At 44.9% G+C, this 23035-nt stretch overlaps 2 protein-coding genes across 2 annotated transcripts in view; one reads left to right on the top strand and one right to left on the bottom strand.

The window, feature by feature from the left end:
* The window catches only part of AFG3L2 (AFG3 like matrix AAA peptidase subunit 2), a 45689-nt gene extending 41817 nt beyond the window's left edge, over positions 1-3872 (top strand). Inside the window, exon 17 of the mRNA XM_028524101.2 lies at positions 329-3872. Coding sequence (XP_028379902.1) covers positions 329-571 — 243 coding nt within the window. The 3' untranslated portion in view covers positions 572-3872. The remainder of the gene's footprint in view (positions 1-328) is intronic.
* Positions 3431-16639, bottom strand: TUBB6 (tubulin beta 6 class V). The gene is made up of 4 exons (XM_028524103.2): positions 16485-16639; positions 15972-16080; positions 14102-14212; positions 3431-4917 (listed from the first exon to the last, which is right to left on the bottom strand). The coding sequence occupies exons 1-4, from the start codon at positions 16539-16541 to the stop codon at positions 3854-3856; spliced, it is 1341 nt and encodes a 446-aa protein (XP_028379904.1). The 5' UTR covers positions 16542-16639; the 3' UTR covers positions 3431-3853.
* Positions 16640-23035: the final 6396 nt, after the last annotated feature.

The raw sequence follows: 23035 nt of genomic DNA, 5'->3' as shown, positions 1-23035 counted from the left end.
AGATAGTTGATTTATCACTAAAAGATATATTTCCCTCCTAAAAAACAGATTAGCATATTATAGACATTATGCATCTCACCTTTTTCATTGAATAATTGCATGATTGTTCATTGTGTGGGTGTACCAAATGTATTTAGTGACTGCCTTACTGATGGACATTTGCTTTTCCAGTATTTTGCACATCTTACTCCAAAATTATGTGACCTTATGTATATCTTTTTCAGTAGTTTTAAACCCTTTTGAGGATGAGGTTGGATATAAATAAAAACATTAACTTTGACTAGACTTTGCCGAGTAGCTATTTAAATAGGAACTGTTTATGTTTCAGGTTGCTCTTCTATTATTAGAAAAAGAAGTATTAGATAAGAGTGATATGATTGAACTTTTGGGCCCCAGACCATTTGCAGAAAAATCTACCTATGAAGAATTTGTGGAAGGCACTGGCAGCTTGGATGAAGACACTTCACTTCCAGAGGGCTTGAAAGACTGGAACAAAGAGCGGGAAAAGGAGAAAGAGGAGTCCCCAGATGAGAAAATTGCCAATCAGATCCGAGGAGGGAGGCCGTTTTAGCTTGTATTGTGGTTTCGGTTTGCACGTTATTTCAACTCTGGCTTTCTTGGGAGAATGGGAACACTGCTAAGTTGATTTAACCAGCTGCTAACCAGTTGAAGTGGTGGGAAGAGGAGGAGTACTTAACCCTCAGCTTCAGAAATCCCTGCAGGGGTGGCAGGGTGGTTTTCCCCAAGGCCCTGGGCCCTTGGATAGCCCCTGGAAGAGTGGAGATTGGATCCCAGCAGTCTTCCCTCTCCACCGTCAGTGAAAGCCAGCTGAACGTGTGAAGTGGAGAGAATCTGAGAGCTCACCACATGGAAAAGGTCTGCATCTCACTTTGCATCACCCCACTCTTCATTCCCATTTTCCTTCGAAGGCTGTGAAATTAAAAGAGTCCTGATACGAATATTTTAATTTGACTAATACTTTAAAGATTGAATCCAGATCACATGTTGCTGTTTTAATGGAATGGTTTTCTACAGAGGGCTGTAACATATTTAAAATATGAATGTATTATGTAAATATGGCTTCTTTACATCAAAAATAAAGTGTAAACATTATACTTCTTTTCTTCTGACCACAGAGAGGGCCACTGTTTATGCTTGGACTGCTTTCTTTTAGAAAACAAAATGTTGGTCTTTCTGGTTCTCATCAGCTCCCATAAGACAATGAGTAACTTTTAGGTTTGTGTGTCCTGGAATGAACTCGGGGTATAAAGTACATTGATACCAACTCGGTACAAAAATCTGCAATAATGGCATCAGTTTACACCCTTACTGGACTAATCATCACCATATGTTGGTCACATTGTCTGGGTCTGGAAGTAAGTGTGTAATAATAGTGGGTGTGGCAGGTTGTCCCAAGCCATCAACTGGATTTCGGAAAAGGGCAGTGACAATAAGCTAGGGAGGCCCCTGTGCTCTGAATGGCTTCCCAGCTGTGAATTACAAGCTGTAATACCCTTCCAATACTTCCAATACTACAAAAGTGGAGGTCTGCAATGTTACAAACCTAGGTTAGGTCAGAATTCTTACCAAAAGATGGTGTGAAGATGTACTAAGTCTAAAAATGTCACTATTTGGATTTGGAGGTACCATACATTTTTGCATTTATTAACATATTTTTAGCAGCCTCCTTCAGTGTTATTCCAGCATGCATTGCGTGTTCTTGATATAGTTAAATATGTTGTGGGAATGATAACTCCTCAGATTTAAGACACAGAATCTGTGGCATCTCCACTGCACTGGGCTAGTGGGATGAGGGGTGGCTCAGGCAGGCTGCTCTATCTTGTGACGACTATTCCAGTTGTCCCAAAGATGCCAAACTCCAGCTCACTTGACACAGGAGCAGCTCTTCTGACCACTAACTCTTCATCATAGGAGACACTTGAAGTGTCTCAGCTCCTCTAGCAGTGAGTGACATGCAGAAGTCACAAACAGACTGCCTCCTTTCCTCAGGATGCTTGTGGGAAGTAGTTGAGTGAAGAATTGTTTTAAGGCTGCAAGGGGACTCACACTATCAGGATGTCTAGTGCATTGTTCTCCACATAAGCAGTAGACAACAAGGAGACAAGATACTCTGTACTCCTTTCCCATCCCATTGCAGAGGTACCAGTGTATGCTATTCTGGCTGGCCTCAGCTGGGAGGCTTCTGGGTGGAAGTGAGTTGTGCCAAACATGAGTCATGTTGATTCAGTAAGAAAACTGACAAAGCTGTGTGTGAGAGACTGAGTCAGATGGTAACCCACACCTGCGGCCTCCAGCAGGCCTCCTCATGGTCACACCTGTACTCTAGCACTGTTGTGAGCATTACCTTTGTTGGGACCTAAACAGAGTGTGGCTCACAGCAGGTGCTCCCAGCACCTCTTTTCTCCTTCAAGGTCAATCAAACCTAATAGCATGTTTCCAGGTTAGTTGGGGGTGGCAAGGTTTCTTTACTGTAATTTCACAGAATAGTTCAGATTCCTGCTGTCTGCTCAAGGGTGGGGCTTACTTAGCACAAAATAAATGCAGTTACTGCATGTGACCTGTGGCATCACAGCACCAGGTGGGGCTAGGTCATGCTGTGAGGTGGCCATAGATCTCGGCTGCAAATGGCAAAGGCTTATTTCTTGTCCAACAAAGGTCAGGGGGCTTCGCTCAGCAGTTACCAGTGGAGATGCTGGGTCATCTACAGGAGGAATTGGGGTCCCCACTTGGGAGGCAGAGCACAGGGCCAACCACTAACATTTGCTTCTACCTGGAAGTGACATCCACTCATAATTTTGGCTAAAGCAAAATCAGGTTCACAGCTAACTTTGGCAATGTTTGCCAATTATTAATAATAGCCTGGTCCTGTTCTATGGAATTTTACTTTGCAAGACCTCTTAGAGAAGTTGTGGCTACTTGACAGGAACCATAAAAATGATTTTTTGCACAGAAAACTTCACCCTCCCTTCTGGGCTGGGCCAGTGGCCTGGGTTCCTGGTCTGAGAACTCATGGAAGAAGCTCAGCAGATCTTGGAAACCTACCCTACTCTCACCCACCAAGGGCTTGCTAGAAGCGTGCAAGTAATTTTCTGTGGCTCCTCTGGCAAATCTCAGCTGAGTTGTCAGGGAAGGCTGGGACCTACTAGCCCAGGATATAACCTAGGGAGGTGACAAATTCTGTGGGAAGTCTAAATGCTGGTTGCAAATGTGGATGAAGGGCTGTTCATTACACATGCATTATTACCTTTAGGCTCAGAATTCTGTCTACCACCCTTAAAGCCTACAATTCAAGAAAAGCCTCTTTCCTCAGTTCTTTCAGTGAGCTGCAGGGGCAGTTCATTCAGCAAGGCACTAGAAATCTAAGCAACCATTGAAATGATGCAAAGTAACAAATCATAAAACAGGCTGGAAGAAACAAAATTTTTATTATGAATAAATTGTTTCAAAGGTTAATATTGCATTTTCAATATAAGGCAACACTGCACAGCTTCATTTCAAAGGATAAAAAAACACTTCTCTGCTAATTCTCAGACATGATTGAACTCTTATAGAAGGTGAGGTTTATTTGTTTAGCCCCTTATTGGTGGCCCATTATTTCTTTTAAATCCTCCTGTAGAAAATGTTGCTAGTCTGATCTTGCTGGGTTGGACTGCCAATTCTCTTCTTTTTGAATGTGCTTTCTTTATTCTAGATGACGGTACAATTTTATTGCATTTGGGAGGGACATGCACCCATACATTAAGACCAGTTCATCATTTGCTGGCCATTACAATTAAGACACATCAAAGTTAAAGAAAATCTGCATTGTCATATTTGACACAGGGGCACTCTTCTATTCATTGATCTCTTCTTCATCATCTTCAAAAGCTTCTTCACCATCATTGGCTGTAGCTTCTTGATATTGCTGGTATTCAGACACCAGGTCGTTCATGTTGCTCTCCGCTTCTGTGAACTCCATCTCATCCATGCCCTCTCCTGTAAACCAGTGCAGGAAGGCCTTCCGGCGGAACATGGCAGAAAACTGCTCCGAGATGCGCTTGAACAGCTCCTGGATGGCTGTGCTATTACCAATGAAGGTGGAGGCCATCTTGAGGCCTCGAGGAGGGATGTCGCACACAGCCACCTTGACATTGTTAGGGATCCACTCCACAAAATAGCTGCTATTCTTGTTCTGGATAGCCAGCATCTGCTCGTCCACCTCCTTCATGGACATGGGGCCCCGGAAGACAGTGGCCACGGTCAGGTAGCGCCCATGTCGTGGATCACAGGCTGCCATCATGTTCTTGGCATCAAACATTTGCTGAGTCAGTTCGGGCACTGTCAGGGCCCGGTACTGCTGACTGCCTCTGGCTGTCAGGGGGGCAAAGCCAGGCATGAAGAAGTGGAGGCGGGGGAAAGGGACCATGTTCACAGCAAGCTTTCGGAGGTCAGCGTTGAGCTGGCCCGGGAAGCGTAGTGAGGTGGTGACCCCACTCATGGTGGCTGACACCAGGTGGTTGAGGTCTCCATAAGTTGGAGTGGTTAGCTTCAGGGTGCGGAAACAGATGTCATACAGGGCCTCATTGTCGATGCAGTAGGTCTCATCTGTGTTCTCCACCAGCTGGTGTACTGACAAGGTGGCATTGTAGGGCTCCACCACCGTGTCCGAGACCTTGGGGGAGGGCATGACGCTGAAGGTGTTCATGATTCTGTCGGGATACTCCTCTCTGATTTTGCTGATGAGCAGTGTGCCCATGCCCGACCCTGTTCCTCCTCCCAGGGAGTGGGTGAGCTGGAAGCCCTGCAGGCAGTCACAGTGCTCACACTCTTTCCTCACCACGTCGAGCACCGAATCCACCAGTTCTGCTCCTTCTGTATAATGACCCTTTGCCCAGTTGTTCCCTGCACCGGTTTGTCCTGTAATAAACCAAAGAGTATAGCATGCAACTTAAATAGGGTGACACAGAAAGGAATTGCTCATGGATATTAATACTTTTAAATGGTGTTGGAAAATGTGTTATGAAATGATTAAATAATATGGTATTGGCCAGTCAGTGGGCAGGGAAATAGGCACCCCCCAATCCTGCTGGGGAGCACATGAATTAGTACCTCTTAAGACAAGTTCAAGTCCCATCAATTTTTAAAGTGGACATATGTTTTGACCAGGTAATTTCCATTTTTATTTTTAAACAGGTAATTCTCACACATGGTAAAATTCAAAAGGAACAAAATATATGCACTAATCTGTTCCTTCTCTTTTGAATTTTCTGTATTTTGTACTATGTACATTTCCTTTTAGAAACAGTAATATTTTTCATGTTAATGGAGTCCCTCATTTATCATCCAGAATTACTGTTGCAAAATTTTCTGAGCACCAACTGTTTACATTGCACCTGTAATTACTCAGCTCAGGAACTGATTCCTGCCCTCAAACTGTTTCCAGCCCAGTGGTGGTAAGGAAGTGAACATACCTGAAAGAATTTTGTATTTTTATCCAAATAGTTCAAGTAACTAGCAAGAGACCTTCTAGTTAGTCTGTTTTCTCACAGTGGTGCATTTTCCCCACCTGCTTGTTTGTGTCTTACTTTATGGAAGAAATTTTGCATCTGAAAGGTTGACTCTTAAATTTAAGATCCTCTCAGCTCGTTTCATTATAAAATTGAAGGTCTATTGGTAGTGAAGTCTTCTTTCCCAAGCTGTATAAATAATACAGGATGTGTGTGTATGAAAAGCTGCACTTACAAAGAAGTGATAGAGAGGACTGACCGGGACTTACCTAGTTTTTGCTTTCCTGTCTTCAAACAGAGCTCTGTAGCACTGAAAATACTATAAAACTAGATACCCCTCACACAGTTTTAAGTTGACATCCACTTTGTCTTCATAAATTCAAGAAGATGTAAAGGACACAATTTTTATGTCTAGAGTACTATAACTGCTCTCTTTTAAGTACAACTTACATCATTCTGTTACATGTATCCAACAGAGTATATAAAAATCAGAAATGATAAATTGTAAGTTGAAACTGTTGTTAAATTCCTATGATCACAAGATGTTAAAAATACATTATAACTTTTTCAATTAGCTTATGTAAAGATGAATATTAAATATTGCAATAAGGAGACAAAATTTGGCATCAGGTTTCACTTTTGATTTTATGTATATGTTGAAAAATATATGTGCATATATGTAACATAAATATGTAAATGTGAATGAACTGTGTTCTAACAATGTCATTCAATTATTTGATCTTTGGAGTTACATGCCAAAAATCAAATAGTTGATCTATAATCACAGAGGCATGGATACATGGGACAGACTGATGGCTGTCAGAAGGGAGGGGGGACTCGATGAAAGAAGGTGAAGGGATCAGCCATATGTATAAAGAACATATGTATAAACTGTGGACACACAACAGTGTGGTGGTGGCCTAAAGGAAGGGGAAGCGGGGGCTGGGAGGAGGGCGACAAAGTGGGGAAAATTGGGGACATCTGCAATAGTGCCAACAATAAAAATAAAGAAAAAATAAAGTTGCTATGATCTTTCTTATTCTTTAAAAAAGTATTTTTAATCATATTTCCAGCCAAAAACTCACCCATGTTGAAAGCAGAATTGGAAATATCTAACTTGGATCAGTCATTCTTTCCTTCCATTTCTGGGAGATACCCAAAAGGCTTTACCAAGACTTGCCAAATTCTAACTCTTTCACTGAAAGGCATTTTCCTTAATCCAATATACTTAAAAGTTGGGAAAATGGAAATATTAATACCAGTACAACTTTGCCAATATGATTTTTTTTTAATATTTTATTTATTTATTTTTAGAGAGGGAAGTGGGGAGAAAGAGAGAGAGAGAAACATCAATGTGCGGTTGCTGGGGGTCATGGCCTGCAACCCAGGCATGTGCCCCGACCGGGAATCGAACTTGCAATGCTTTGGTTCGCAGCCCATGCTCCATCCACTGAGCTACGCCAGCCAGGGCTTTTTTAAAAATATTTTATTTATTTATTTGCCAATATGATTTTTAATGGAATGTTTAAAAATATTTTTTAAATGTTTAGGTTGCAATTTTTGCTTATTTGAACTATACAAACTACTACTTTTATAATCTAATTGGCAAAGGCAGTCCTCATTAGAACCATCCTCCAACTAGACACACTGTTAGGAAAACATGACTTTATTTTTAAATTCAAATAAAGAGGTCAACATGCATTTCAAGGAATATTAGAAAACCACTGAGAACTATAAATTCTAGACCATACTATAAGATAAACTTTGAAAACAAGATACTGTTCTCATTCCTTTAACTGGTGAAAAAGAAATGTAATATATAGCTAAAATTGTAAGTTATTTAGCAAGCAAGGAAAGTTGTTAAAAAGCACTGTATTTCTTTAGTAAATGGGCATATCAAACTCTGGTGTTGAAAGGAAGAACCATGTATAAAAAAATAAATCCATTAGCACCCTGATCAGATTTTTCCCTCCATATTGAGTGAAAGAGACAAGGACACACTGCTAAAAGCAGGAGTTGGGTAGCTGATTTGATAGCCTCAAGTGGAGGGCAGAAGCGAAAGGAGACAGATGCCAAGGCCTGTCTGTCCTTCTGCTCTGGGCCAGGACACTGCTGGTACTGCACTGTACAAACCTCTCCCCACTTACCTTTCAGGTGTTAACTTGACTTTAGCCTACACCCAGCTAGTGGTGAGAAACCACTGCCTGAAGACCAGCTTCTCTGCTCTGTATGTGGGCAGGTCCATACCTGATGCTGCATACCAGAAGGGGAAACTGAGGTAGGCAGCAGTGACCCCAAGCCTTCTTGAGACCAGCCTTGTGCTACATCATCTAAGATGAGTAGATGGAGGGTTCTTGTGCACTACAGCGGGTGGGGGCCTCTCACACAGGTTTGCTGAGGAACACCAATGGGTTCCTGCATTGTACTCAAGGTTTTAATCTTGAGCAAATGAGTCATCTTAAATATCTTTGTATCTTCCATAGCACTTATCAGTGCCAAGCATTATGGTGTTAATAGAAGTCTAAAACAAGAAAAAAAAGGCCTAAACCTATGATTCTTCAGTAATTTATTAAATTATATTTTATTGGTTATGCTATTATAGTTGTCCTGCTTTTTGCCTCTCCTCCACCCAGCACCCTCCACTTCCTCGGGCAACGCCCCCACCATTGGGTCATGCATTTAAGTTCTTTGGCTACTCCATTTCCTATAATGTGCTTGACATCCCCATGGCTATTCTGTACCTATCTATTTGTACTTCCTAATTCCCTCACCTCTTCACCCATTCCCCCACATCCTCCTCCCCGCTAGCAACCATCAAAACTTTCTCTGTACCCATGATTCTGTCTTGTTTGCTTACTTCATTTTTTAGATTCAATAGTTGATAGACTTGTGTTTTCCTGACATTTTATTGTTCATAGTTTTATCTTCTCTTTCTTAAATAAGCCCCCTTAATATTTCATATAATAATGGTTTGGTGATGATGAACTCCTTTAGTTTTTTCTTGCCTGGAAGCTCTTTATCTGCCCTTCAATTCTAAATGATAATTTTGCTTGGTAGACCAATCTTGACCATAAGTCCCTGCTTTTCATGACTGAGTATTTCTTGCCAATCCCTTCTAGCCTACAAAGTCTCTTTTGAGGAATCAGCTGATAGTCTTATAGCAACTCTGCTGTAGGTAACTAACTGCTTTTCTCTTGCTGTTTTTAAGATTCTCTCATTACCTTTAACCTTTGGCATTTTAATTAGGATGTGTCTTGGAGTGGGCCTCTTTGCATCCATCATAATTGGGACTCTCTGTGCTTCCTGGACTTGCACGTCTATTGCCTTCAGCAAATTAGGTAAGTTTTCTTTCATTATTTTTTCTAATAGATTTCTAATTTCTTTCTCTTTCTCTTCTCCTTCTGGTACCTCTATGCTGAATTGCTTAAAGTTGGATTGCACAGACTGCTTCCTTGTTTTTTGGGATTCTCTTTTCTTCTTGTTCTGATTGGTTGGTTTTTGCTTCCTTATGTTTCACATCATTGATCTGATTCTTAGCTCCATCCACTCTACTGTTGTTTTCCTATAAATTGTTTTATTTTAATTAGTGTATTGTTCGTTTCAGACTGGATCTTTTTTGTGATGTTGAGATCCTCACTGTTTCTTGAGCATCCTTATAAACAGTGTTTTGACTCTGCATCTGATAGACTGCTTTTGTTTAGCTCTTTTCCTGGAGTTTCGATCTGTTCTTTCATCTGGGCCATGTTTGTCTTTTTGGCTGCCTCCTTGTGTTTGTTTTTTTGTATTAGATAGAGCTGCTATGACTCCTTGTCTTGGTAGCATGGCCTAGTGTAGTCGGTGTCCTGTAGGATCCAGTGGCACAGCCTCCACTATCAACCAAGCCATGTACTCAAGGTATGCCTTTCATGTGGGCTGAATACACCCTCTCCTTGTAGTTGAGCCTTGGTTGCTGTTGGCAGGTCAATGAGAAGGATTTACCTGGGCCAGTCTGCTGCAAGGACTGGATGTGAGCACTAACCATCAACCTCCACCCTCCATGGAGGATCAGCTGTGCAGGGGCAGGGTGGTGGTACTCTGATGTGGTCTGTAGCTGTCCACTAGGCACACAGGCTCTGGGGTTTCCTAGGTGGTGCAGGCCAAGGTCAGCCCCTACCTGTGTTTTGCCTGGGGCCACCCTGCCTGAGCTATAAGCAATCTGAGATGGCTGCTACTTATGCTGGGCTTGGAGATTCCCAGATAAAGCCAAGCTGTGAATCTTGGCTGGCTGCTGCTAGTGCTGGGCCTGGGGCTCACTGAGGCCAGCTGTTGTTTGTTTCAGAGGATTTAGGAAGTTGTGAAGCATAAGCCAAGACCAGCTATTCATATGGAAAAGCAGCTTGGGTGGGCCCTAATGGTGGGTGGGGTGGAGTCTCTGGCGATATCCAAGGCAGGCGTTTGTGTTAGCCAGGTTGATGGAGTCTCAGACATGCACCAGCTTGCCAGCTCTGTGGAGGGAGGGTTTAGAAAAGGGACGATGATCCTCTGCTTGCCCTGATGCCAGACACTTCGGTTTCTCCCTGTATAACAATGGTGCCTTTCAAGCTGCTACCCTGGTGCTGGAGATCAGAGGAAGTGAGTCTGAGTATGGGCTTTTTAAGAGGAACTGCTTGGGGCTCTAGAAGTTTCTTCCACCAACTCAATTCCTTCTGGTTTTTGCAGCCATAAATTGTAGGGACTTACCTTCCTGGCACAGGAACCCTGGACTGGGGTGCCTGGTGTGGGGCTGGGACTCCTCACTCCTGAGATATCCCTTCTGAATTTTTATCCACCACACATGGATGAGGGACCAGAGCATTCTGCTTCTGCACCCCTCAAACCAGTCTGGATGGATGTCTTTCTTTAATTACGTAGTTTTCAGACTTCCATTCAGCTCAATTTCTGATGGTTCTGAGTGATGGTTGGTCTATATTTTAGTTATGATTTTGATGTGGTGTGCACAGAGGTGGACCTGTCTGTCTATACTACCATCTTGACTAGAAGTCCTCGATTCTTCAGTAATTTTAAAATGTATTGACTCCCTGGCCCATGTAACTTGGATGGAGCCTTGTCCCATGACAGAAGGGTTGCTGGTTTGACTTCTGGTCAGGGCACATACCTAGGTTGGGGGTTCAATCCCTGGTCAGGGTGCAAATGGGAGGAAACCAATCAATGCTTCTTTCTTGCATTGATGTTTCTCTCTCTCTAAAAGCAATGAAAAAATATCCTCAGCCTCCCCCTGTACTTGTCTGTCTTAGCCCCACCTTACAAGTGAGCCCAGCCTCACTCCTGTGGTCTTTGCCCCATTTGTCTAGTCAAAGGCACCAACGCAATTGGCATGGCAGGATCTATGGCTCAAAGTAAATGATGCAGATATATCTATTTAATAATAAACTATGAAAACAGTCCCTCTGAGCCTGCATCAGACCCTGTGGGCACTGGCCACTTCAGCCCCCTCAGGTGGCCATTTCCTTGACTAGCAGGTAACTGTTTTTACATTTTCTTCCCACACAGCTGGGTCACACAGTGAAACCTGGCTGACCACCTACTCTTACCAGGCTCAAAAATGGTCACTGTCCTTCCTATGTCCCCACTAACTCCTGCCCATTCCAGCAGACAACAGCATGGCCAGACCACAGCAGAGGCACTGGGACAAATAAACTTGGGGATAGCCTTATACTCAGGGTTAGCCATGAACCTGCGGCTCAGTGCAGAACTCTCACACCTGTACAAAGCAAAGATTGAGTGTAGCTGTCACAAAAACCCCAGGAATTATTTCATTAAAACAGAGTAGAAACTAATAACTGAAAACAAACAGGTGGCTTTAGGCAGATAGATAAGCATAGTAAATCAAGCTCACTGTAGCTGGTGTACAGAGATTCTGAACTTGACCCTTTTTTTTTCCTCAGCTCATATCATTCACTTGGCTTCCCCAATATTTATAGCATGAGCAGTCATGAAGTGTTCTCTGCTCTTGACAAAAGGAGGAAGCGGGTGGCTTCTGAAAATATTTTGCCACTGTCTCATAGCAACAGGCATTCCCAGTTAAATATTTGGGGGTCATGAGTTGAACATCTTCTGTAATGCAATGTTGTGACATTAATCAGCAGTTCCAGACTGTAGAACTCAAGCCTGCAATCTCTGAGCTTTGGCAGTCGGGCTGCAACAGATCAGCAGGGTTTTCGCAGAGTCCACCCTCTGGTTTACACCTAGCTTACCCCGAGGGATGGATTAATAAGTCTGAAGGTTGTGTATGTGCCCTTTGACCTAAATTTTGAAGAAAAAGGTACAAGTGCAAAAAGAGGCTTAAAGGCAAGTTTACCTCTCTGGTATTTCATTTGCTTCTACAAGAACATTTCCTACCACCTAATAGGCATGACTGCTATGCAGGTAGCAATTTGTGAAGAAAAAGGTTTTTTTTAAAGTATATCCATGTTCAAATCTCAAATGCAGGTAATTTTCACTTTTAGAATTATGTGTACTTCAAATCTGTTTTTTTTTAAAGCATTTCAAACTATATCTGAAAAGAATAACACTGGTTTACTCTAATTTACCGACTCTGAAACCATGATCTAGAAAGCCACAGTGGGATGAGCCACCTCCCATTTACAGACAACTCTGCCTCTTTGATTAACTGGAGAATGCCATAAAAACTGTTTAATTAACTCTTTGATTAACTGTTTAGCCAAACAATGCAATATGTTCATACATTCTCAATACCCCTCCATTCCACAAAATAAATGTACTATTTTAACAAAATAAGCGTATTCACTTAAGCAATTCACAATTCTTGATAAAAAAGTGTCATTAAAAAAAATTACTATTGAATGTTTCACATTAGTATAGTGTGTTAAAATTGTTAAATATTCTGAATCAAAAATAGGTATACATGTTCTGGCAAGAAACGAATATGCAAGAAGTAATCCTGGACACCATGTACATGTCAAATGTCATTTCTAACATTTTTTAAGGTTTACAAGGACAATAAATTACATCATTAATTGTTTACTATAGGTCTATCTTAATTTGTTCTTAAACTTTTTGATTCCTATTTACTGACACCTAGAAAGAAGAGACCAAACCTTTCGTACACTCTCAATATTTAGTTCAAATAAAAAAAGCCAAAGAAATCCTTCACAATTCCTGAAGCTGCTGCTCTGAGAAACTAGCTTATCACAACTTCAAACTTCAGTAGTCTGTAATAATTCAATTATGTAAAAATCAGTTTATGGTTTTGACTCTCTTTAAAACCTCAAAAGCCCTGGCTGTGCAGGAGGAATGGCTGCTCCTGAGTAGACGTCTGGACTGGAAGAAGGAGAGAGTAAAGCAGAGAAGGTGCATGGCCTCTGGTGTCCTGCTAGAGACCTTCTCCGGAGAGTGCATCAACAGGTGCCTCATCCATGACATTTCTTATGACAGATTTAAGCCATGTAAAAGGATATGAAGAGTAATGTAATGAATATCTACTTAGATACCACTGTTACATGAAGACCAATATAATATTTATAATTTAGAACATCTTAAATGTAAACAATGTACAGTAGAACACATGATTTTTTTTTCTTTCTCTCCAAAAGCAGTTGTGTGTATGTGTGTGTTGGATGACCTACCTCCATGGGAACAGGGTTCAGCAAGTTGTATTTTAATATTGTGTCTTCAGATTTCTTTATGTGTGAGTCCTGTTTATTTGTGGTTGGGGCCATAATGGTCCCTAGTTCAGTGAAAGGTAAAGAATATAAATGCTGTGGACCATAAAAACATTGGCAATTTAGGTTTTCTGATTTAAGAAAAGGGACACCAAAGTGCTGATCTATTTGAAATATTAAAGGTGGAAAAACCCTTCAACAAGTTGTTATCAAGAAATTTCACCTGTGCTTTTGGTTGTGTGGGTTGTCATGGTGATAGGAAAGTAGATGATACTGAGGATATATAAACTCTTTGTGAACGTTCATCTTCCTGAGTCACCTTTCTAACAAGTCACTGCCTGATTCTGCTACAGTGTAATCAGTTCATATACCAATAAAATCTTTCAAGATTCTGTATCGTCTTGCATACTTTGAAGTAGCCTTGACTCTAAAAACCATGGCCACAGGGTGATGGAGGCTGGTAACACTAACAGTGCCACTTTATTTAATTTTATATAGTTTTCTTTAGGAGTTTACAGGGGAGAAGGTAATATTATCACTTTTTTTTATGTAGAAGGGAGGGGTAGAGTTGCCCAATTGTGGTAAAATAAAACTTATATGGTAACAGTCTTTAGAAGGGAAGTATAACATTTTGAAGTTTAAAAGATGGGCAATATTATTATCATATTATAATACTTTATGAAGGATAAAACATTAATGTCTAAATTTTTTTAAGTAAAGAACTACCAGCATAAGCATTTCATTTAGAGATACAGAGGTTACTTTCCAATAAAAAAATATAAAAATTAAAAGAGGTGCTTTTGATGAGGATGGAGACTATTGATTTGCATTCTAAACTTTTCTGTGCCATGTGATGTTTTTAATCTTGCACATAATTTAATTTTGATGTTTAAAAAAAAGAAGGAGGAAAAAAGCAGGAAAGATGGAACCTACCGAAAATGAAGTTGTCAGGCCGGAAGAGCTGCCCAAAAGGCCCAGACCGCACACTGTCCATGGTGCCGGGTTCCAAGTCTACCAGGGCAGCCCTGGGCACGTATTTCTGAGCTAGAAGAGAACAAAGCCCACCCACAAAGGGTCACTTTCTGGTTTCTAAAGTAATGGAGTTCCTCAGAGTAAGTCCCACCAGCTCAGCTGCCTGGAATGTATGAAGCAGGATTTTATTTAGAATCACAGAATCTTAGCACTGGGAGAACACAATTCCACCCTTGAATTGTTCAGATGAGGAAACCAGCCCAGGCATGAATGAGCAGAGGGAGTTCCAGGAATAAATAAGCAGGGTGAGAAATCAGGTCTTCTGACTTCCTGCCTCCTGTATTTTCCAGTTCACCCTAATACCTCTTTCCTGTTGGTCAGTTTTGCCTTTTTAGTTCCATGGAAATAAACTGTATCTGTTGAGGCAAATTGCCATGCTGCTGTGATGGTCTTTCTGCTTTTTGGCACCTCCCTCACGTCCACACACAGGAACCCAAGCTACAGTCTGAACACCTCATTCCAGGTACCATTTCCCAAGAGACACTCTCATTTATGAGTGAGTGCTCCCTCCCGTGTAGCATTTTCATTGTAAGTACACTTTTGTGTAAGTTGGGCAATAAATTCTTCCCAGTGAGAATGAGGTTAATAGGATTGCACACAGGAAGTGCACTTCAACTCCTGTCCAGCTATGCACACACCCAAATGAAGAAAGGATGTAAGTAAGCTGGACCAAGGGTTAACAGGAAGTGCAATGTATACTGGAATTTTCCTTATAGCTATCTAGAAATTTCATCTCCTAGGCCCTACTGTTCCAGACCTTTTGTCACAGCTACTTAATGAATAAATCAGTGATTTCTGTGTCTTGTTCGTCTCAGCTCTTGTGTGGACAGGCGGCATGATTCCAAAAAACCGAAAGTAATTCTCTCTCAAAAATAAGTGTTCAGTGTAGAAGGGTAGCATCTGTTATTTCCTGGGCATTCTTTCAGTGTCTTAGCTTTTTGTTGTTTTAAAGGGCATGTGCCACTTCTATAATAAAAGACTTACAGAACTAATGTATACACGTAGCTACAATACATATGAAGATATCCAGGACAGGGGGTAATATTATTTCCAAACTGAGATAAACTACAGCCTGGATTTTCACTAAAGTCCACCAGGCAATTATTTACCCAGAACTGTCTAGTTTCAGTTTCCAGAGAATGTAGTCTTTTTGGAGGTCTGCAAAGGGCCAGAAAAGTCACGTAAGGGAGTATTTTTCATTTTTTTAGCCAAGAACCTCCATTAGGAGGTCATCTTTAGTTGGAAAGAAAAAGGCTGGATATTACCAAGTTGATTTCACAACACTAATGGGTGGTCCGGTTCAAAAGCTCAGAGCCGCGCGGAATTGGGCTGTTTGAAATAAACTGACAGCACATTTCCCCGCCCTAGCGCAAGCAAGGGAGGAGCCCGGCATCCCGCTGTATCCCAGGTGAAATTTTCCTAGAGCCAACTCCCCTCCGGAGAAGGCGAACCAGGAGCGCCAACACGGGTCCGGGCGGAGAAGACCGGGAAAGGCTGGGGTCTAAGAGCGTGATGGCCGTGGTCCGGCGGGAAGGGCACGGTCCGGGAGTGGGATGGCCGAGGTCCAGGAAGACGGTGGCCGGAGTCCAGGCAGGGTTGAACGTGGTCCCAGACAGGGATGGGGATGGCCGTGGTCCGGTCGGGGCGATGCCCGGATCCGGGAGAGGACTGGAGGGCTGCGGCGGGGAAGGGCGTGGTCGCGGGGGGGGGGCACCGTGGAGGGGGGGAGGGCGGGGTCCCAGAGGTGGCGGCAGGGACCGACGCTACTCACACGATGACTCATTGTAGTAGACGTTGATTCTCTCCAGTTGCAACGCCGAGTCACCTACGTAGCCTCCAGCCGGGTCGATACCGTGTTCATCGCTGATCACTTCCCAAAACTTTATGCAGGACAAGCAGGGGCGACACACGGTCAGAACCCGAACCCGGAGCTCCGGGCGCCTCCCCGCCACCCCCGCGGCTAACCCCAGGGCTGGCCGGGCGGGGCGGGGGGCGCGTCCTCGGCTGCCGAATTCCAGGCGTGCCTGAGCCTCCCGCGGCCGCTCCCAGCTACAGCGGGGTGAGGGCTACAGCGGGGTGAGGGCTAGGGGGTCCGGGGTTGTGACGCCCCATCCTCCGGGGCGCCGCTCCTCCAGCCCCTCCCGGGTGCGGTGCGGGGCAGTACTGGGCTCCAGGGACCGAGGGTCACAGAGCCGGCACCGAGGGTCCAGCCCAGACGCCCCAGGCCTGCAAGCTGCTCACCCGCAGGGAAGCCCCGCGCCCGCTGGCCCCTCGCCCGACCCACCTTGGTGCCTATCTGGTTCCCGCATTGGCCCGCCTGGATGTGCACGATCTCCCTCATGGCGGGCGACTCTGCGCGTTGCGGGACCTCGCTCTTCTGACCTCGGGGGCTAACTGAGAGCCAGCCGCAGGCTCCTGGGACTCGACCCTCCTCCCACCTTCCACCTCCCACCCCCCGCCACCCGGACCAATGGCTGCGGGACTCGCCTTCCCCGGCCGCTACCCGGGGCCCCAGCGGTTCAGGGCACCTCCCTCCGCCCCTCCCTGCCCTGGCTCGTCCGCCCGCCCCCTCCACCCCAGCCCCAAGCATCCCGGCCCCCGGGCCAAGGCCCGCCCCACTTCAGCTCACTCATCCCAGGGTCTTCCCCACGGGCCGCCTTGAGCCTGCTCCTTCCCAGAAGGGAGGACTGACAGGGGACAGCTGAAGGACCTCTTGCGCAGGGAGCCAGGCCGGGAAGTGAGCGGGTCCCTAGAGCGCAAGCCGGAGCGGGAACTTAGTCGGGAAGCAGAAGGAAAGGAGGAACAGCTCCCGCCCCTCCCTCACCCCATTTTGCAGCCTCGGTTGCTGACCCCCCTCGGTGGGAAACTGGAGACCCCGCGCCCTCCCCTCCGGGACCCAGAGACTGTGGTGTCAAGAGTTCCCGCCGAGCCTCTGCGAGCGGGCGGGGTCCCACCTAGAGCCACTTTGGATGGGTTTCGGGACCGTGCGGGCCTGGCAGGGTGCACACGCTTCCTGCACGCGTCGCGGGGTCAAACCACGAAAGATAAGATTTTCAGTGACTCTGACCACCCCTTCCCCCCTCACACACACACTTCACCGCCCTCCTGGAGCCTTTTCGTCTGCAGCTACAAGTACCATTCCATTCTGATGACTCTGAGCCGTTTGCAAAGGGCTTTAGTTAAAGTAAATATGTCGCGGGATCTGAAGGTGAACATCCTCCTGCACTGTGGTCTACGCAGTCTCTCCGTCAGGAGTCAGCAATGGAAAGGTCTTTGGCCCTGGGAGGGCACAGAGCGCTGTGCTCTAGCAGGCCATTCCCTCGCCTTCGCTAGTCCTACGTGTGGGGACTTCCTTTTGCCATGGGCAGGGAGGTGTGCTTATGTGGGTGTTGTTCGGATAAGTGCAATGCTGGAGAAGGAGTGAGGACGATAGAAGGACAGTTTAATCCTCCGCAGCTTGTCTTTCTTGTCTCTCCTCAGGGGACCACAGAAAGGTAGGGGGATTCCCTGCAGAATGAACAAAGCTCTTCCTGGGGACTTGGAGACAATTCTGCTATGCAAAGTGTGGTGATATATATATATATATATATATATATATATATATATATATATATATATATATATATATATGGTAAATAAAATCTTCATTTGTTAGTGGCTTACATCTAGGGCCCTCTAGGTTCTGGGCCTCCTACCCTCCATGCTTAGTTGCCCTCTACCCACCACACACCTGGGCCTTCCTGCTGTTAGGCATCCCAGAGGCATATTCCATCACTCAAACACCTAGAACTCTCTCCAGTCTGCTCCTATGGACTCCTATAGAACTCCAGCTGGCAAGGCTCACCCACTTGCCAGCTGAGGCAAGTACTTAATGTATGCCAGGTACACTGTAAATCAAGATTCCTTCTGGGCATGAATTTGGTCTTTAGGGAGCAATAGTTCCTCTCCCAGGAGGTCTTGTGTGGTAGAAAGGAATGACCACTAGATGGTGAGTCAGGGTGACTTGGAGTTCAGTTCCACTCTTTCCAACTGGTTCTGTGTTAAGCCACTTAAATTCTCTGGGCTTCCGTTTACTCATTGGTAAAATGAAAGGATTTTCCTAAGGGACTTGATTCTGTGGAATCTTCAGTCTGAATGTGACCACCAAAGACTTTTGCATGTGTTTTCCCATGTAAACACTTCAGGTGAGGAGACTGGAAACCTGGACTGCGTCCCCTTCTAGGAGGAGGGTTCTACAATCTGCACCAGTGAGTTCTTTTTAGATATGCAAAAACTTTGGGAGAAATCCTAATGAGTGTGTGTGTGGTTGGAAAGAGTTGAACTTTTTTAAAAAATGTCCGCCCTGGCTGGCGTAGCTCTGTGGATTGAGCTCGGGCTGCGAACCAAAGTGTCGCAGGTTCTATTCCCAATCAGGGTACATGCCTGGGTTGCAGGCCATGACCCTCAGCAACTGCACATTGATGTTTCTCTCTCTCTCTGTTTCTCCCTCCCTTCCCTCTCTAAAAATAAATAAATAAAAGCTTTAAAAAATTTTCTTTCAGAGTTTCACAAATGTTTTCAATTTTAGGTATTAATTCTTTAACCTCTGGATTCCTGCCCCATCCCCCTCTCATTCCCCTTCTGTGCTGCTTTTATGCCTTCTCGTAGGTCCGCAAGTCTCTCTTTATTCACAGGACACTCCAGGAGAAGCAAGTGAGGCCAGAGCCTTGCCCATCCTACCCCGGCAGATTGAGAGCCTGAGATGACCCAGTTGCCCTCCTTTGAGTGCTCAGCACCCTTATTTAGACTATTGTAGCACATTGTAATTGTTGACTCCAAGTACATGCTCTCTTCATCCATCTACTGGTGCAGGGGAGTGGTGGGCCTATGGTTCCTCAGAGAGTCTTTCCTCAGCTCTGGTCACTCAGTCCCTAAGGAATCAAGCCATAAGGCAACAACTTCATGGTTTGCTGAAATAGCCACATTTTCAATGCTAATCACTGAGTGGGAATTTGAATCCAAGATATCAATGCCCCAGAATGTAGTGCCAGTATGGCTTCAAGAACACTGTTATAATCTGGACTCAGTGGGGGAAAGTTGATTTATTGGAGTTTCAAGTGGACACTCTCTGTTGACCAGCACCCCAGCCTAACCACCCACACCATGGCACCAGAAGGGTGGGGGGTGGATGTGCCTGGGGTGACTAAGGCTCAGTGCTACATTCTTTTGTACAGAACATATGAAATCATCACAGTGACCCTCCAAGGTAGATATTATTGCAGATGACACAACAGAGGATCAGAGTGGGCTTTGTCACCTTGCTGGCAAATAGGAGTGAAAAGATTCCATCGTGAGCCTGATACCTGTCCCTAATATTGATGGGACCAGAGCAAGAGTAAACGGATGTCTAAAGATAAAGAAGTTAAAAATCAAGATTACAAAAATCAGAGAGTGTGTTCTGTCCTCCACCGTAAAGACAGACATTCCTATCTGTAAAGTGAGGCTCCAGGGTAAAACTCTCAGACTCCCTGGGGATTTGCATCAGGAGTGGCCGTGGGGGAGGGCTGGCCTCCAGCCCCAACTTTCACCTTGTCCCCCTTTGTCCCCACCGCCAGCCCTCACTTCAACTCCACATTATACTGGGAAGGGTCCTCTGTGGACATCCCAGTTCTTGGCCCAAGCTCATCTTCCCCACCCACACACCTGGACCACCTGTTGGTGCACATCGATGTCACTGTCATCCATGGGAGGAGTGCACCCTGGAATCAGAATCGAGGAGTTTGGGCAGGGAATTCTGAGGTCCTGGGCGCTAAAGCAGTGGTGTGGGTCCTGGGGGGCCATATCCCAGCGGCTCTGTGTTTGGGTCTGGGGGTAATAATAGGCCTCTGATTCTGTGGCATTGGTGCTCTCCAAAAGCACATGGTCTACACCCTCCTGTCTGCTCGCTTCCCACCTCCCCCAGCCCCTCATCTTCTGTGCCTCTGATCACATTTCATTTCTCTTCAGAATGCCCCTCTTCTGTTTCCTCCACAATCACCCACCTGGAGTGAGGACTCTGGGGTCCCTGCTGAGGTCTGGATACAGGTATTGAAATGTATTCAGAATGTGGAGATAGGAGCCAAGTTTCTGCCCCTTTCTCTGTTGCTGTGACAGAAGAGCTAAGGTCCCACTCCTCTCCAAATGCTGAGAAGTCCCTGAGGGGCCAGGACAGGCTGGTGATGGCCACCATGGTTTTATTTTCAACTAAAACCCCAGATGTTTAATGTAATGATATCTGATCATTGTGCTTTTTATGTTATCTGACTCTTGGTGGAGAGTATGTGTTCTTCGGAGACAAGAGGCCATTCCACCTGTCAGCTGTGCAGGGAGAGGCAGGTGCTGGCACAGGAAATGGAGACTGAACGGTGCTGTGGGAGGGGTGGGCAGTTATTCCTCCCTTTGAGTATTGCCACCTGGGCTCCAAGCTCTGTGATAAACTCGCAACTCTCTCGTTTCCTGGGGTGAGCAGGCCCTGGCAACACAGCCACATCCAGGGCAAGTGGGAAACCAGGGCCAATGTCAGTGGTGCCTGAAGGTAATTTGGACTCCTTATACCCTCAGGCCACTCCACCCAAGTCGTCCATTTACAGGTAGAAGTATCAGTTGTAAAGGTGGCCTGCAGACCCGTTAAATACCAATCTGTGTTTAGTGCAGTCTAGGTAAGTATATTTTCTTGGTTCCAATTTTGAAAAATGATATTTTATATTAGTACTAAAATATTGACCAGCCAGAACACCATGCTCATGGGTCAAGTGAATATGAGAGTAACACCCATTCCTGAGGGTCCAGGGAGGGTCTGGGGTAGGTGTGATTGTGGCCCAGCACAGTGCCAGGCCCTCTGGGAAACGAGCCTGCCTCTGTCCCTCACACGCTTTAGGATGAGCCAGAGGCTTCTGTCTCTGCTCCTACCTCTTATATGTAGCACAGAGGTCATAGAACTTCTAATGTCTGTGGTCATCATGTGAATTAGATAAGATAGCCTGCACTGCAGGCATGCTGCGAACTTGCCAGGTGGTCCACTGGTTACACAGACAAAAGGGGACCTTCCAGTGCTCTCCCTAACATCTATAGGGCCTGGGATGAATGTACAAATGGAGGCCCACCTAGTTTATCACTGTATTTATCATGTACTATTTAAAATATGCACTAGTCCCCCATTTTAACATTTGTACCTTTATGACACTCTGGAAAGCCAGGTTTGAATTTAGAATTTTCTGATGCCACATGACAGAATTCTCTGCAGGACGTGACAGAATAAGACAGCTGGCCCCAGCCTTGACCTGACCCTCTTATATTTGCCCTTGCATCTACACTCTGCACCACGGGACCTTGTATGACTCTGGGACACATCAGAGACAGCAGGGTGTGTGCACTGCTAAGGAGGCCACAGGAGAGGAGCCCCAGCCTGTGATACAGGTCAGCCAGCTGGGTAGTGGCTACGTACGGTTCAGCACCCAGAGGGAGGCCTGGGAGAAAGGCCTGGAACACAGAGGGAGGCGCAAATCCTCTCACCTGAGGAAGACGCAGTCTGTGGAGAACATGCTAGAGGAGAATCCAAGACTGATGGAGCCCCAGAATGAGGGCTGGCAGGAATATAAGGAGGTACAGGCTCTTGTGGGACCCTGGGAGCTGGGTCTCCCTACCTTTTTTAAAAATTTCATTCTTTTTTAATTTTTGCAGGAAGACCTATTAGTCCTTGTAGAAAATATTTGCTTCCCTTTAAAAATGGAGCCTTATGACAAACTCTAAGTTATGCATAAAATAACCATAGAAACATAAAACAGTATTCCTTCCCCAAATGCATATTAAGGAATTTACATTGTAGTAACTAAATAGATTGTGCTTACAGGCCAGGAGATAAAGGGTAAGGATGGAGAAATTGAAGCAAAGTATGTTTGTTGGGATAATTTTGATCAAGATATCAAGAGGAAGAGCCAACAAAGCCACAAAGAATCCTCTATAAAAAACACATTAAAAGGGATTTTGTGAACACATTCTTCTTAACAATGAAAAACAGAAGTCTGGTTCCCCCCTTTCGTACTCATCTCCATGCTCACCTCACTGCTGTAGAGCAGTGCCTCCAACTCAAAATTGTTGATTAATTTTCCAATTCTGGGGCTGAGAATTATTAGCATTTTTCTTTTTTTCAAAAACATATTTTGTTGATTGTTATTACAGCTATCCCATTTTTTTCTCCTCTGTATTCCCCTCCACCCTGCATCTCCCTTCCCACCAGCATTCCACCACCTTAGTTCATGTCCATGGGTTGTACATATAAGTGCTTTGACTTTTCTATTTCCTATACTATTCTTAGCCTCCCCCTGTTTTTTTTGTACCTACCATTTATGCTTCTTATTCCCTGTACCTTTTCCTCCATTTTCCCTCCCCCTCCCCGCTGATAGCCCTCCATGTGATCTCCATTTCAGTGTTTCTGTTCCTGTTCTACTTGTTGACTTAGTTTGTTTTTGTTTTTGTTTTAGGTTCAGTTGTGAGTTTGTTGTCAATTATGGGCATTTTTCACTGCAAATGTGACCAGGACCATGAATATAATGTCATTGAACTGTGAGAGGAAGGTGGGTCACAGCAGCCACATGGGACGTTGTGCTCTGGTTATTGCCCATCGAGGCATCACCTAATTTATCTCCATGCCAGTCACTTCTTCTCGGGGGTCTTACCATTAAAGCCATGCTGGAATTAAAATCCCCAACCATAGCCCTGGCTGGCATAGCTCAGTGGATTGAGCGCGGGCTGGGAACCAAAGTGTCCCAGGTTCGATTCCCAGCCAGGGTACATTCCTGGGTTGCAGGCCATAACCCC

The sequence above is a fragment of the Phyllostomus discolor genome, chromosome 9, assembly GCF_004126475.2.
Source record: "Phyllostomus discolor isolate MPI-MPIP mPhyDis1 chromosome 9, mPhyDis1.pri.v3, whole genome shotgun sequence".
NCBI classification, from domain to species: Eukaryota; Metazoa; Chordata; class Mammalia; order Chiroptera; family Phyllostomidae; genus Phyllostomus; species Phyllostomus discolor.
The sequence above is the reverse complement of the archived record's forward strand: the minus strand, read 5'-3'. Positions and strand labels throughout refer to the sequence as shown.

Excerpts from the sequence above, each read along its gene's own strand:
- TUBB6 (XM_028524103.2), bottom strand. The coding sequence starts at position 16,541 with ATGAGGGAGATCGTGCACATCCAGGCGGGCCAATGCGGGAACCAGATA. Across the intron at positions 16,081-16,484 it reads GGAACCAGATAGGCACCAAG|TTTTGGGAAGTGATCAGCGA; the intron begins GTGGGTCGGGCG and ends TCCTGCATAAAG. Across the intron at positions 14,213-15,971 it reads CTACTACAATGAGTCATCGT|CTCAGAAATACGTGCCCAGG; the intron begins GTGAGTAGCGTC and ends GTTCTCTTCTAG.